Source organism: Cervus elaphus, chromosome 9, assembly GCF_910594005.1.
Source record: "Cervus elaphus chromosome 9, mCerEla1.1, whole genome shotgun sequence".
Classification (NCBI taxonomy): Eukaryota; Metazoa; Chordata; class Mammalia; order Artiodactyla; family Cervidae; genus Cervus; species Cervus elaphus.
Genome location: NC_057823.1, coordinates 21,871,017 through 21,887,370, shown reverse-complemented (window position 1 = coordinate 21,887,370; position 16,354 = coordinate 21,871,017). Strand labels below are relative to the sequence as shown.

The 16,354-nt window shown below is 52.1% G+C and overlaps 1 protein-coding gene across 1 annotated transcript; it reads left to right on the top strand.

Annotated features, from left to right (window-relative positions):
• The first annotated feature begins 704 nt into the window (after window positions 1–704).
• FEM1A (fem-1 homolog A) lies at window positions 705–4,351 on the top strand. The gene has a single exon (XM_043911895.1). It carries the CDS (start codon window positions 847–849, stop codon window positions 2,806–2,808), a length of 1,962 nt encoding a protein of 653 aa, XP_043767830.1. The 5' UTR covers window positions 705–846; the 3' UTR covers window positions 2,809–4,351.
• Window positions 4,352–16,354: the final 12,003 nt, after the last annotated feature.

Sequence of the window (16,354 nt, the reverse complement as noted above, 5' to 3'; positions counted from 1 at the left end):
CGCAAAGAGTTGGACACGAGTGAACGACTGAACAACAACATTGAGGATGCTGAGGGGTGAATGAAGGAAAACTAAATTTTTAATAGTGTATTAATGAGTAAGTAAATAAATACATAAGTGTGTGAATGAACGAACAAATGAATGAGAAATGAACAAGCGCGCAGGACACGGACTCTTAGGGCCACCTGTACTTTCTGCTCTCCAAATCTACCCACTCCGACTCACTTTCCTGCCTCTCCTGAGCGCCCCCTGCCAGTGAGAGGTTTAGCCTCGCGAAGCCCAAATCGGACCACTCGCCTGGCTTCGCCTTCGTTCTCGCTTCTGGTTGGCTCCAAGTCGCTCGCCCTGCCTTTTATGGAATGTAGTCCTCTGGCTGGAGTCAGCGTTTCCTGTCGGCTCAGGCACTGACAGCCACAGGAAGTACGTAGCCAAACTTCCCTGGGTCCCACAAGCCATTGCGATAGCATTGGATGACGGGAGTCGTAGTCCTTGAGCAGCCAGTTTCCGTCACAATTGGCTGGATTGGAACTGCTATTCCCGCCATGCATCGTGCTCCCACTTCGCCGCGCCTGTCCCGCGGCATTCTGGGAGTTGTAGTTTTACCACCTTACAGTTCTTCTTCTGTCCCACGGAATGTGCCCGCTTAGAGAACTACATTTCCCTGCACATTTCCATACGCCAACGGAAACAGGCCGCGGCAGCCATTTTGTTCCGCCCCAGAAGCACCTAAGATGGCGGTGGGGGAGACGGTGAAGGTTGCCGCCTGCCCCTCGGGGCGCTAGTCCGTCGTCCCCCGGTCCCCTCGTCCCCCGGCGGCCGGCCCATGGCCTGGCGGAGGCCCAAATCATGGACCTCCACACCGCCGTGTACAATGCCGCCCGCGACGGCAAGCTGCAGCTCCTTCAGAAGCTGCTCAGCGGCCGGAGCCGGGAGGAGCTGGAAGAGCTGACGGGCGAGGTGGCCAGCGGGGGTACGCCGCTGCTCATCGCCGCCCGTTACGGCCACCTGGACGTAGTCGAGTACCTGGTGGACCGGTGCGGCGCGAGTGTGGAGGCGGGCGGCTCGGTGCACTTCGATGGCGAGATCATCGAGGGCGCGCCGCCGCTGTGGGCCGCCTCAGCCGCCGGCCACTTGGACGTGGTGCGGAGCCTGCTGCGCCGCGGGGCCTCGGTGAACCGCACCACGCGTACCAACTCGACGCCCCTGCGCGCCGCGTGCTTCGACGGGCACCTGGAGGTGGTGCGCTATTTGGTGGGCGAGCACCAGGCGGACCTGGAGGTGGCCAACCGGCACGGGCACACGTGCCTCATGATCTCCTGTTACAAGGGCCACCGCGAGATCGCCCGCTACCTGCTGGAGCAGGGCGCCCAGGTGAACCGGCGCAGCGCCAAGGGCAACACAGCCCTGCACGACTGCGCCGAGTCCGGCAGCCTGGAGATTCTGCAGCTGCTGCTCGGCTGCAACGCCCGCATGGAGCGTGATGGCTACGGCATGACACCGTTGCTGGCGGCCAGCGTGACGGGCCACACCAACATCGTGGAGTACCTCATTCAGGAGCAGCCTGCTGGGGATGAGCAGGCGCAGCCCGGGCTGGCCAGGGCGCAGCCCCGGGGCGCCCGCTCGTCCCCCGAGGAACCCCCGAGCGGTGAATCGTACGAGAGCTGCTGCCCCACCAGCAGGGAAGCCGCCGTGGAAGCCTTGGAGCTGCTGGGAGCCACCTACGTGGATAAGAAGCGGGATCTGCTCGGGGCCCTGAAACACTGGAGACGGGCCATGGAGCTGCGGCACCAGGGGGGCGAGTATCTGCCCAAACCGGAGCCCCCGCAACTGGTCCTGGCCTATGACTACTCGAGGGAGGTGAACACCACCGAGGAACTGGAGGCGCTCATCACCGACCCGGATGAGATGCGCATGCAGGCCCTGCTGATCCGAGAGCGCATCCTGGGTCCTTCCCACCCGGACACGTCCTACTACATCCGCTACCGGGGCGCGGTGTACGCCGACTCGGGCAACTTCGAGCGCTGCATCCGCCTGTGGAAGTACGCCCTGGACATGCAGCAAAACAATCTGGAGCCTCTGAGTCCCATGACGGCCAGCAGTTTCCTGTCCTTCGCCGAACTCTTCTCCTACGTGCTCCAGGACCGCTCGGCCAAGGGCAGCCTAGGCACGCCCATCGGCTTCGCAGACCTCATGGGGGTGCTGTGCAAAGGGGTGCGGGAAGTGGAGCGGGCCCTGCAGCTTCCCAAGGAGCCCGGGGACTCGGCGCAGTTTACCAAGGCCCTGGCCATCATCCTCCACCTGCTCTACCTGCTGGAGAAGGTGGAGTGCACGCCCGACCAGGAGCACCTGAAACACCAGACAGTCTACCGGCTGCTCAAGTGCGCCCCCCGCGGCAAGAACGGCTTCACCCCTCTGCACATGGCCGTGGATGCAGAGACCACCAACGTGGGCCGCTACCCAGTGGGCAGGTTCCCCTCCCTGCAGGTAGTCAAGGTGCTGCTGGACTGCGGGGCCGACCCAGACAGCCGGGACTTCGACAACAACACCCCACTGCACATCGCAGCGCAGAACAACTGCCCGGGCATCATGAACGCCCTGATTGAGGCGGGGGCCCACATGGACGCCACCAACGCCTTCAAGAAGACGGCCTACGAGCTGCTGGACGAGAAGCTGCTTGCCAAGAGCACCATCCAGCCCTTCAACTACGTGACCCTGCAGTGCCTTGCAGCCCGCGCCCTGGACAAGAACAAGATCCCCTACAAGGGCTTCATCCCTGAGGAGCTGGAGGCCTTCATTGAGCTGCACTGACCGCACTGACCACAGTGGGAGAGGCGAACCCCAGGAGGGCGGGGCCCGCACCGGTCCCGCCCTCTCTCTGGGAGCACTTCCGGTGGCTAGAAACCTGGGAGAGCGACAAAGGGGAGGGGCTCTCCCGCCTCCATGGCCCCCTCCCCTCCGCAGGGAGCAGGGATAGGAGTGAGCGAGCTGTCGGTGCTAGAAGCCTTCAGGGTGACGCGCTCGGAGAATGGACTTTATTGCAGGAGCCTGCGCACCCATCCATGGCTGGGAGAAGACGCTCAACCTCCCACACGCCCTGTTTGCCTGGGTTAAGGAGGGTCTTGCCTTCTGACTCAGGGGCAGATGAGTTGAAGCCATTGCCTTCCTCCCCCACCTAGAAACGCAGGAAGAAGCTGAGAGTTGGTCCGCCCCCGGATAGACCTAGACCCCCCCAGTGCAGGGTTAGGACGTTGGGCCCCGAGGGGAAACTGGGAGACCTGCCTTTTCTAGCACGTTCGCACCTGCTCCCTCCACCCTGCAGTGGGTAAGGGTCTCCACCCGGGGAGGGGCGGCCTGCCCTTTGCGTAGCTTTCGTGGTTTGGTGTTCTGTTTATTTTACTAAGCGGGCAGGTTACAGGTGTGATGCAGGAGTCCTGAAGTTTTGCTGCCATATTCCTTTTTTTTTTCTTTTTCTAAAATTTTTAGTTTGTCAGACTCGCTAAGTTCATTTCATGCAGCGAGGGTTTTGTCGTGCCCGAGGCGGCCCCGGCCGGCAGAGGTGAGCTTTATTGTGCTAAGGAAGGGAGGTGCCAGCCCCACGTATCCATCCCCGGAGCGAAGGTGACGGTACGTTTCTTTCTGATAGTTCACTGTTAGCCTTTTTGGGGGTCAGGCTGCCTCACGCCCAGCAAAACCTAGCATGGTTGGTTTGGGCTTTGGTTTTCACAATTTATGAGTTAAAACCGCAGGCCGCTTCCACGTCACAAGTCACGCTTGAGGGCACAGGTACGTGGCCAGCATCCTGAGTGGCTGTGTCCAGTTTTTAGCTGCTCGGAGACCTGGATGCAGGTGACCCTGAGGTAACGCCAGGTACACTGTTGACCCACTGTGTCTATCCGCTAGATAGACAGTGGGGGTCGAGACGGGTTGCCAGTTAAGGTGGAAGGAAATCTCGGCCTCCCATCACTGGGGGCTCCTGGGTAGGGGAATTGTTAGTCCCCCTGCCAGAGACCCCTCCACAGTGGGATTCTCAGGGCCTATCCTCCATGGCCCTGGCCGCCAGCAGGAGAGTGTTCTTGGCCTGTTGGGGGAGCGGAAGGGGACTGGAGCGGACGCCCCTCCCGCAGCCTTGTCACGGGGCAGCTCCACGGATGGAAGCCTTCCGCAGGCACAGTGGGTCCCCGGATGCCCCGCCCCCACCGAGGGAACCAGGTCTCTTTGGATTTGCAGTGTTAGTTAGGACGTTCTTTATTTCCAAGACCAGGTTTTGCCTTCCACCAAGGCGGGAACCGCCCTCACTGTCCCTCCTAAAGCCCGGAATAAAGAGAGGAGGCAGTGTTAACTGCAAGTGCGGTGCCGTCGTTCAGCCGTGTGTTAACTGGAAGACGGGGGGGGGGGGGAGGGAGTGCTGAGGGGGTGGGGGAGGAGGGGTCTGCTGGCTGTGGAAGACCCAGGTAAGGGAGCACGCTCCCATCCCAGTTTACGTCCTGGGGCTTAGTGTCAGAGTTAGTCAGGAGAATGAATTACTGCAGAAAAAACAAAACCACTGACTTAGTCGTCAGCTCTGCTGTGCAGGGGGGCTGCCTCAGAGGAGAGCGTGGCATGATCTGACCTTCCGGAAGGTCTAAGGGAACGGGAAGGCCCCCAACTCAGCCCTGCTTCCCTGAGACCTTGCGATGGAGCCTATGAACTCTCTGGCCCAAGCGGTCTGTGCATGAACTTGGGTTTCCTGGAGGAAAGTCCCACCCTTTCCTTTTGTCCTGCCATGTTAAATTCTGATTTTCTCTGCACTGGCATGGTCAGTCACCTCTGCCCACAGCATCGTCCTGGGAGACTGATGTTGACTGTTTCCCCAGGACCTGCCTTGCAGCAGGCTGGGTTCAAGCCCTGGTAGAGGAGAGGATTGATCCAGCCATACCTGAGGCAGGCATCTCCCCACATCCTCACCTCCCAAGACAATAGGGAGACTGTGCCTTGGGGCCGTCTCACTTCCCAAGTGAGACGGGAGGGGGGGAGGGTTCTCCAACCCCTGGTTTCACTGGGACCCTTACCATCCCACACCCACCCAGCGGCCATGCAAATATATGGTGGTCACCCTGGAGGAGTGGGTTTCGAGTCAGCAGGTGCTCTCAGCAGCTTCCCAGGAGACACCTGCACTGGCAGCATTTACTGAACCCCGACTGGATGGTAGGCCCCATTCTGCGTGTTTGACAGGACTCACCAAAGACAGGAACCCATGTGGGCCAATCACTTGCTTGCTTTAAAAGCTCACACCTGAGGGGCTTCCCAGGTGGCGCAGTGGTAAGGAGTCTGCCTGCAATGCAAGAGACACAGGAGACTCAAGTTCAATCCCTGGATCAGGAAGATAAAAAATAAAAAAAAAAGAAAAGCTCACACCTGAGAATTGCGACTTAAGCCCAGAGAAAGCCATCGTAAAGCTCAGGCAGATTTCTGGTGCAGGTTGACCCAGCAGCTCAGAACTTAGGAATGACCAGGTTCCTCCCGGGTCCTGACATGGCGGCCAGCAGAAGGCCACATGACAGCCAAGCCAACATTGTGATGTTCACTGGGACTGGACAAGTCACTGCAGCCCAGGAATAGGTCGTGCTGACAGTCAGTTATTGTTTAGCGACCAACTCGTGTCCGACTCTTTTCTGATCCCCTGGACTATAGCCCACCAGGCTCCTCAACAACATATGAGTGGGTTGCCATTTCCTTCTCCGGGGGATCGTCCAGATCCAGTGATCATATCTGCATTTCCTGCATTGGCAGGTGGATTCTTTACCACTGAGCCACCTGGGAAACCTGGGTCAATTACTGCGTGCAAGTTAGTGATGAGACAAGCTCAGTGAGGCCAAGTGGTCTGCCCCAGGTCACAGCCAGGATGGTGACCCACCTCGCTGGTAGACGCAGCAGACCAAGGCTCAGAGGGAGGAGGGTTTGCCTGAGCTCACTGGGGGCAAGGCTGAGCCCCAAGGTTGGCATCAGAAAGTGTGCAGCCCACCCCACCAGGGGGAGCCTCTGCCCCTCTCAGTGTCACCCCCACCACACTTCTGGCCTCCACACAACTGGAGTCAGCCTGAAATTCTGCTCAGACGCGTCTGTTTAGTTAATGCATGCCTCAGATCTTAGGGAACCCTGGGAGCGTCTGTGCTGGTCCCCACTGAGTGACCCCTCTGGTGAGTGAAAGAACCAACGCCTCTTGCTCCTGGAGATTCCAGTCCCCCTCTGACAACTGGGGAGCAGCCCCTGATGGCTCTGCCACACATGGAACCCGCCGCCCCCACAGGATTCCAGGACTGTCATCTGAGCAGTGTTTACAGGGAGCAGAGCGTCCCAGCCCGAGGTTAAAGATAGCACAGCTCAGGGGCTCACATCACAGGCCCAAAGGGAGATGACGGGCCAGCCCCCAGAACGCTGGCACTCGGCTGGTACTGCAGGGTGCTGACCCCGTGTCCCTGCAGAAAGGTTGGGGGGTGTGGAGTCCTTCGGGAGATTCAGTTAGGACTGGGTAAAGGCGGGGGTGGGGGGGATCCACCCAGTGGTTGCCACAACAAGTGTTAAGCAAGACCCAGCCCAGATGCGGGCAGCACCATCCGTCCTGGGGGCGGGAGGGATCGGGGGAGGGAGTGTTCCCCTCTCTGGCCTGAGCATCTGTGTTTCTAGTAAGTTGCAAAAGAGGCGGTGACCCTCCACAGTGGACAGGACATTGAGATCCTCCAGTGCAGCCATCTCCCCCTGACCTGAGTCCTGCTGTCTTCTATTAAAAGCCTGTCAAGCAGTGTTCTTGATCGAATGTCACCTCCTCCATGAAGCCCTCCCAGATCATCATTAATAATGTGGCCCCAGACAACCTCTACGCCATCCTCCTGTGTACTTGCCTCTTAATCCTCAAAACGTTAACCCTGTCACCTTTTTCTTTGTTTCCTTAGACTGTCATGTCCCTTCCTTAGACTGTCAGCTACTTAAGTTCATCCCATGCTGCGTCCATAGCACCTAGAAGAGGGCCTAACTCAGTAGTTCATTAAGCATTTGTTGAATGAATAAATGAGCTCACATGGTTCCTTCAAAAAAAGAACAAGGAGCTCTGTGTGGCTGGATCAGAGTGAGTGAGGAGATTGGACTTCCTTGGTGGTCCAGTGTTTAATACTCTGAGCTTCCACTGCAAGGGATGAGGGTCCAATCCATTATTGGGGAATTAAGATCCCACAAGCTGTGTAGTGTGGCCAAAAAAAAGGAGTGCAGGAGGAGCTGGTGGACACAGGCATATGGTGTGGGGCCTTAAGGCCCTAAAGAACAGAGTAATGTTTACCCTCAGGGCTGTGGGGAACTGAAGATTAATTTCACACCAAGGAGAGACATGGCCTGATTTAAGCCTTGGGATCACTGGCTGCAGCTAGAAGAACGGATTGGAGGGAGGCGGTGGGATGGGGAGAAATGAACATATTTCAGATCTTTGGAGGTGGGCTGGCAGGACTGGATGAATTGGTTTGAGGAAGGAGAAGAGTCTGAAGTGACTCCTGAGTCTGATGGCCAGAACCAATGAGTGGATCGTGGGCCTGTTTAACGGAGCAGAGTTGCTGACTCAGGGTGACTCCAGGGCCTGATGGCAAGCTCCACAGTAGCTGCCCTGTTCACCACCGTTTGGTCAGTACCTAGGAAAACGCCTGGCAGGTAGTGGGAGTTCAGTCACTACATGTTGACTAATAAAAAGACTTTTAGCCCCGGGGAAGGCATGTGAGTGAGCTGGTGGGTCGGCAGCTGTGACCCAGCTTCAATCAAAGAAGAAATCACCAAGAAAACTAGAGAATTCTTTGAGCATTTTGTTGTTGTTGAGTTGCTCAGTCGTGTCTGACTCTTTTGCGACCCCATGGACTATATAGCCTGCTAGACTCCTCATAGAGCACAACATATGCTAATGTATGCAGTGCAGCTAAAGCAGTGCCTAGAGGGCAATGTGTAGCTTTAAGTGCTTGCACTAGAAGACAAGAAAAACAGAATCTGCAAACTATGGCCCATGAGCCAAATCCAGCCTCATTTTCACAAATCAAGTGTTATTGGCACAGTCACATTCCTGTGCTTACACCTTCCCTGTGGCCACTTGCATGCTGCAGTGGCAGAATTGAGAAGTTATTCCAGAGACCCATCTGGCCCCCAAAGACTAAAATATTTACTTAATAAATTAATAATTAATAGAATGTTTAGCCCTTTATAGACAAAGCATGCCAATGACAAAGCTAGAAAATTCAGTGCCAACCAAATCCAAAAAACAGAGTGGAAATCAACAAAATAGAAATGGGCAAATGATAGAGTAAAAACCAACAAAAGCAAAGCTGATTCTTTAGAAAATTTAATAAAATGGAATGAAACACAGAAGCTTCCCTGCTGGTCCTGTGGTTAAGATGGTGCTTCTAATGCAGGGGATGTGGGTTCAATCCCTGCTCAGTGAGCTAACATCTCATATGCCTTGAGGTAAAAAACACAAAACATAAAGCAGAAGCAACATTGTGACAAATTAAATAAAGACTTTAAAAAGTGGCCCACATAAAAAAAAAACATTGAATGAAACAGATGGACTGGTGGGGTGGGGTTCTAGATTCTGCCCTGGGGTTACCACCTTGCAATCAATCCTCTGATGTAGTCCAGTTTCCTCGCTCAGAATGAATATGTTCACTGGGCAGTGTGGTGTGGTGCTTTAGGACACAGGCCGTATTACCTTGGGAATGGCACTTCCTTTCCCTGAGCCTCAGTTTCCTCATCTGTAAAATGGGGTTGGTGGTAGCAGCTGCCTACCAGCATTGCAGTGCAGTGGGTTCAGTCACCAGTTGTGTCCAACTCTTTGCAACACGGTGGATTGGAGCCCACCAGTCTCTTCTGTCCATGGGGTTTTCCAGGCAACAATACTGGAGTGGGCATGAAGAATTAAATGAGTTTATCCAAGAAACGGAGAAGGCAATGGCAACCCACTCCAGTACTCTTGCCTGGAAAATCCCATGGATGGAGGAGCCTGGTAGGCTGCAGTCCATGGGGTTGCTGGGAGTCGGACACGACTTAGCGGCTTCACTTTCACTTTTCACTTTCATGCATTGGAGAAGAAAATGGCAACCCACCCCAGTATTCTTGCCTGGAGAATCCCAGGGACGGGGGAGCCTGATGGGCTGCCGTCTATGGGGTCACACAGAGTCGGACACGACTGAAGTGACTTAGCAGCAGCAGCATCCAGGAAACCCTGGCACACAGTAAGTGCTCAGTGAAGCTATCATAGTTACAGGTACCTATGCCTGTACACCCATTTATACATAACAATACCCAGATGACCTGTAAACAAATTTTTTTAAGTAGTTGCACATTTATTTGAATGTGTTTTGGGGAACAAAGTATGGCTAGGCCCTCTATTTCCAATATGTGAATTCATAGATGTTAATACTGAAAAGTTCAAAATAAAGACGAGTTCATATTTTTTTACAATCTTTCTGATATAAAAGCTTACCATTTTATTTATTTATTTAAAAAGTCTTAAGTCTTTAGATGACTCTTTTAAGGGTTTGAGGTTTTCTTCTTTGCCTTTTTAAAATATATATATATATATATATAATTTTTTAAATTTATTTTTGGCTGCACCACGAGGCATGTAGGATATTAGTTTCCCCACCAAGGATCAATCCCACCTCCCCTGCATTGGAAGTGTAGAGGCTTAACCACTGGACCAACAGGGAAGTCCCAAGTTTTGCCACTTTAAATGTACAGTTAGTGGCTTTAGTATAATCTTAAGGATGCCACCATCACCCCTATCTAATTCCAGGAAGAAAAAAAAAAAGTTGCTTTTTAAATCTGTTTAAAGAAAAATATTAAACGACTCAAGGAATAGAAATTAAGTAAGAGGGCAGATGGCCAGCAGCAATGCTGAGGACAGTAGACAGGTAAGCAAAGTCTGCGAATCCCCAGGAGGCTTTCAGAGGGCATGATGGCCCAGATTGACAGAAGGGGCCTCTAAGAACCACCAGGGATGGGAATGTTTTAGGCACCCGCTGAGGGGTCTGGGGGAACCCCAGGGAGCCTCAGGGAAAAATAAGAGATGGGGCCAGGGCCCTCTGAGAGGTCAGGCTGTTCCTTTTCTTAGGAAGAGGACCATTTTTTTTTTTTAAAACTTCCTTTGGAAATTGGAAACCCTGGGCGCCTTCCAGGGCTATAAAAAGGCGGTGTGTCCACTGGCCAGGTTAAAAATAAAAGATCCCCACCCAGGGGCATTTGGGGTTGGGAGGAGACACTGTGTAGGCAAGGCAGGGCAGGTCTTGCTGTGTGACCTAAGGCAGGTGTCTGCCCTCTCTGGCCTCTGGTCCCCAATAGCATTAGACTGAACGATTTCCAAACGTCCAGGGAATGGGCATATTTATACAGCTGCTGATCTTATTTACAGAGGTTGTTAACAGGGAGAGTGGCCTCTGGCATGGCCTGGAAGCTGGCACTCTGGCAGTTCTGACTCCCTCCCTACCTGGTTTCTCTTAGGAAGGAGCCGTTTCCCAGCCCCAGGGAAGGAGAGGCAGGCGCTGTTGTTCAAGGGTGCCCCCTAGTGTCAGTGAATGCTCATCGCAGCATCTTGCTAGTCTCTAAGTCCTGCCCAACTCTTTGCGACTCCATGGACTGCAGCCTGCCAGGGTTCCCTATCCTTCCCTACCTCCTGGAGTTTGCTCAAATTCATGTCCATTGAGTCGGTGACTCTGGATCCCCACAAATAAAGGAAGCATCCTGTTCTCCCCTCTGCCCCCCACCGCTGGACACAGCTCTGTACCAGGTTGGACCACACTGGCTCTGCCCTACCCTTCCCAAGCCCAGTGCTCCTTCCCACCACAGGGCCCTATGCTGGGCTGTGCCCCTTACCTAGAGCACCCTTTCTCCCTGGCATGAGCCACTCCAGGAAGCCCCCCACAGCCACTCGTATCCCTGTTTCCCCCTCCACCATGTCCCAGCACACCCAGGACCACCTTGGTTGCAACCACTTAGTCTAATATCTATCTCCCCCACAGATGTGTGAGCAGAAACAGGGTCTGCTTTAATCAACAATCTGAAACAGTCCCTGGCATACCTAGGTGCCAATACACACTGTTCAGTAAATGAATGAATGGGACACTCACTGGCAGGCAAGAAGGGAACATAGTATCAGGAGTCTGTTTTTCACAGCAAGGGAAACGATAAACAAAAGGAAAAGAAGACAACCTAAGACTACAAGAAAATATTTGCAGATGATGCAACTGGCAAGGGCATAATTTCCAAAACATACAAACAGCTATACAACTCAATAACAAAAACAAACAACCCAATCTAAAAATGGGCAGAAGACCTAAATAGACATTTCTCCAAGGAAGACATACAGATGGACAATAGGCACATAAAAAGATGCTCAATATCATTGATCGTAAGAGAAATGAAGATCAAAAACTAAAATAAGGTACCACCACACACTGGTCAGAATGGCCATCATTAAAAATGCTCTCCACATGCTGGAGAGGATGTGGAGAAAAGAGAACCCTCTTATACCTTTGGTGGGGATGTACAATTGGTGCAGCCACTATGGAGAACAGTATGGAGGTTCCTTAGAAAAAATAAAAATAGAATAAACTGCAACTCCACTAGTGGGCATACATATGAAGAAAGCTCTAATTTGAAAAGATACACTCACCTGTATGTTCATAGCAGCACTATTTACAATAGCCATGACACAGAAGCAATCTGAGTAGCCATCAACAGATAAACGGATAAAGAAGAAGTAGTACATATATACAATGGGATACTACTCCTCCATAAAGAAGAATGAAATAATGCCATTTGCGACAACAGGGAAGGACCTAGAGATGATCCTGTTAAGTGAAATAAATCAAAGATAAACATCATATCATTTCTATATGGATTCTAAAATATAAGTGAACTCATCTACAAAACCGAAACAGACACACAGACATAGGAAACAAATTTATGATTACCAAAGGGGAAAGGGGGTGGGGAGGAATGAAGGAGGAGTTTGGGATTAGCAGGTACAAACTACTATATATAAAATAGATAGACAACAAAGATCTCCTGCCTAGCACAGGGAACTATATTCAGTATTCTGTATTAAACCATAACAGAAAATAATATGAAAATATATACATAGGTATAACTGAATCACCTTGCTGTAAACCAGAAAAAGAGATTGTTTTAAAGATAAAAACAGACTTAAGCAGTAATTCAAATTCAGGCAGACCTCAGAGGCACTGTAAGTTTGGGTCCAGACCATGGCAATAAAGTGAATATCATAATAAACCAAGTCACATAAATTTTGAGGTTTCCCAGTGCATGTGTGTGTGTGTGTACTCAGTCGTGTCCGACTCTGCAACCCCATGGACTGTAGCCCACCAGGCTGCTCTGTCCACAGGATTTCCCAGGCAAGAATACTGGAGTGGCTTGCCATTCCCTTCTCCAGTTCCCAGTGTATATAAGTTATATTTACACTAAGACTGTATGCTATGAAATGTGCAGAACTTCCCTGGTGGTCCAGTGGTGAAGACTCTGCCTGCCAATGGAGACACAAGTTCTATCCCTGGTCTGGGAAGATCCCGCAGACGCCTCAGAAGCAACGAAGCCCGAGCACCACAACTACTGAACTTGTGCCCTCGAGCCCGGGATCCGCAACTGCTGAGCCCACCGGCTGCCATTACTGAAGCCCGAGCGCCCTAGAGCGCGTGCTCTGCAACACAGAAGCCGCTGCCGTGAGAAGCCTGCACACTGCAGCAAAGAGCAATCCCTGCTCACCACAACGAAGCCCCAGCACAGCCCAAAATAAACGTAAATAAAGAAAAATAAAAGTGTGCGGCAGTTCTCTCGTTTAGCATAGCCGCCTTCCCGAATGATCTGAGCCAGACTTTCTGGAGGACTTGCCGCAACTACTATGCCAGCACTCACTCCTTCCCCTTGCGCTGTTCTGTTATGAAGACGGCCTCTTTCCTTCAACCCCAGGAACCCACTTCTGCGGGCCTCACCCTTTTCTCCTGTGGTTTCCTCACCTCTCTCGGCCGTCACAGAACTGAAGAGGCCCAGGGCTGGGGTCTGGATGAGGCTTTGGCTTAAGGAAATGAATGCAGTGGCTGGTTTGATCTCCTATCCCGACCACAAAAAGTTTCTCCCTCTCAGCAGTGTTTATCATTTCATCCTGTTTATCATTTGTGCATTCACTGGAGAAGCACTTGATTTCCTTCAAAGCCTTTTCCTTTCTTTGCATTCACAACTTGGCTAATTATTTGTAGCAGGAGGCCCAGTGGTCGACCGCTCTCTGCTTTTGACATGCCTTCCTTATGAAGCATCATCATTTCTAGTTTCTGATTTACAGAGATGTGTGATTCCTCCTTTCCTTAGAACATGTAGAGGCCATTGTGGGGTTGTTAACTGACCTAGTTTCAATATTCTTGTGTCTCAGGGGATACGGAGGCCCAAGGAGAGGAGGAGAGAGGGGGAAACAGCTAGCTGGTGGGTAATCAGAACACACACACACACACACAGCGGGGACTTCCCTGGTGGTCCAGTGGCTAAGACTTTGCCTTCCAATGCAGGGACTGTAGGTTTGATCCCTGGTCCGGCAGTCTAAAAAATAAAACATAAGACAGAAGTGATAATGTAATAGATTCAATAAAGACTCTAAAAATGATCCACATAAAAAAATTTTTTTTTAAAAACACGTATACATTTATTAAGTTCACAGTCTTGGATGGCATCTCTAAACAATTACAATAGTCAAAAAATGCTGATCACAGCTCATCGTGACAAATACAGTCATGATGAAAAAGTCTGAAATTTTGTGTGAATTACCAAAACGTGACACAGAGACACAAAAGGAGCAGAGGCTGTTGGGAAATGGTGCTGATAGACTTGCTTGTCGCAGAGTTGCCACAGACCTTCAATTTGTTTAAAAAAAAAAAAAAGCAATATTTGTGGAGGGCAATAAAGTGAAACAGGATACAGCAAGGTATGCTTGTTCACACAGTGAGTGCCTACTGTGTGCCAGGTACCGTGAAGTCAGACAAACGTCGTATCCTCCGAAAGAAGACCAGTAACAATGTGTGTGATGACTAGGTAAATTATATTTGTCCCAAAGAGCTAAGAGTTATGGAAAAAGAAGGCAGAGTCAGGGGGGTTGGTGGGTGCCACTGAAAATGAATTTTAAATGGGGGGAACCTCACAGAGGCCTCTATTGAGAGAGTGACATTTGAGCAAAGATCTAGAGAAGGTGAGAGAAGGAACTACAGCAGAGTGTGAAGGAACCACACTGGGCAGTGAGCAGAGCATATGCAAAGGCCCTGGGGCAGGACTGTGGCTAGTGTGTTAGAGGGACTGCAAGGAAGTCTGTATGGCTGGAATCAAGTGGGCGAGGGGGAGAGAGGGAGGAGCAGAGGGCATGGAGGAAATGCACAGGTCGTGTGGGTAGGACTTGGATGTTTACCCCCAGGCAGGTGAGACCTTGGAGGGCCAAGGGCAGAGGAGGGGCAGGGCCTGCCCTCTTGTGGATGCTGCAGGGAGGACAGGCTGTGGCAGTGAGCCTGGGAGTCTAGGGACCAGGTTGCAGGTGATGGCGCTGGTCCAAGTGGGAGCAGAAGGGGGAGAGAAGTGGGTGGGCTCTGGAGAGCTTTCTGAAAGCAGAAGCAGAAACCTTGGCTGACAGGTCAGTCGAGGGTGCCTGCCATCTTCTAGCTGAGCAACTCCCAGGACAGAGCTTCCATCCACAAAGAAGAGATGTGGGGGGAACAGGTTAGGGATGCTGGTCAGACACAGCGTGGCCATGCTGAGTGTGAGACCCCCCCGCATGAACCCCCAGCACCTGGAGACGTCGAGGCGTCTGGAGCCTGGAGCTCAGGGGAGGTCCGAGCTGGAGACGGGCTGAGTGTATAGATGAGGCCACTGCGGAGGGGAGAGACCCCAAGGGGTCCAGGAGAGTGGGGAGGGATGGCGTGGGGCATGAAGGGGTGAGAGAATATGGGCCCTGAAGCCATGTGAGGACCGAGGTCTTGGAGGCCAACAGGCACATAGACACTTCAGACAAGGGGAGGAGGACAGAGAAATGATCCCTGGACTTAACAACTCAGTACTAATGACCTAGACCAGGGTGGTTTCTGCAGCCTTGGGAGGAAAGAGGGCCGATTCTGGAGCAAGCACTTCAGGGCAGACCCCACCCTGGCCCCTCTCAGGGCTGAGCCCTCTCTCTAGAAGACACTGTATTTGCATGGGCAGAGGAGTTGGGGAGGAGGTGGCTACGCAGCGTCCAGAAACTTCCTCCTTCTGACTCCACTAGACTTTCATTTTCCTGAGCGAGGGCCTCTCTGGCCCGGTTATGGGTCAGGGTAACCAGCATCACGACCGCTGGCAAAGGCCCAGGACAGAGCCAGACCTGAGCAGGAAGCAGATGCTTCTAGAAGAAACAAGACACTGGTTGCCTCATCACGGGCCATCTGCAGACCTCCACACCAGCACCCTGGCGAACAACTCTGCCCAGGCGTGTGTTTGTTCATTATCTCACCTGAGGAGAGAGCCTGGACACTCCGTGGCCACCACTGGATAGGGATGGTGCAACCAGAAAATAAAAAACAAAAGTATGATTTCTCATATTTTTGTTCCACCCTTCAATGGATTGCCTGATCAACCCCTAGGCACCCCACTGCTCTAGCTATCCAGCTTCCAAGAGTGTTTCTCATACTGGTTATGAAGGGGCTTTGGTGGGGAAGAATACTATGCAGCCATGAAAAAGAATGAGAACATACAAACTGTGTTAGCCCATGCTCCTGATAATAGGGGTGGCCTAAGAATGCATGTTCGTGCTCTGCTGAGTGAAAGAAGTCAGACGCCAAAGACCATATACTGTGTGATACCATTGATATGAAACGTCCAGAGACAGAAAGCAGATTCATGGTTGCCAGGGGCTGAGGAGGGGGCTGCCAAGTGACTGCTATTGGGGATGTGGCTTCTTTAAGGGGTGATGAGAACATTCTGGAATTGGGGATGACTTTGCAATATATTGATTATACTAAAAACTACTGAAGTGTACACTAAAAAACAACATAATTCTCATAGGAAAAAAACTCAAGCTTTAGATTTTTAAAAAGGGAAAAAAATTTTAAAAACTTCCCCCCCCTTTTTTTTTTTTTTTTTGGAGGGGGCGGGGTGGGCTGTACTGGGTCTTTGTTCCTGCAAAAGAGCTTTTTCTAGTTATGGCTAGCAGGGCCTACTCTCTAGCTGCAGCGCTTAGGTTTCTGATTGCAGTGATTTCTCTTGTTCCAAGCACAGGCTCTAGAGCACTTGGGCTCAGTAGTTGTGGCTGGCAGTAGCTGTGGCTCTACAG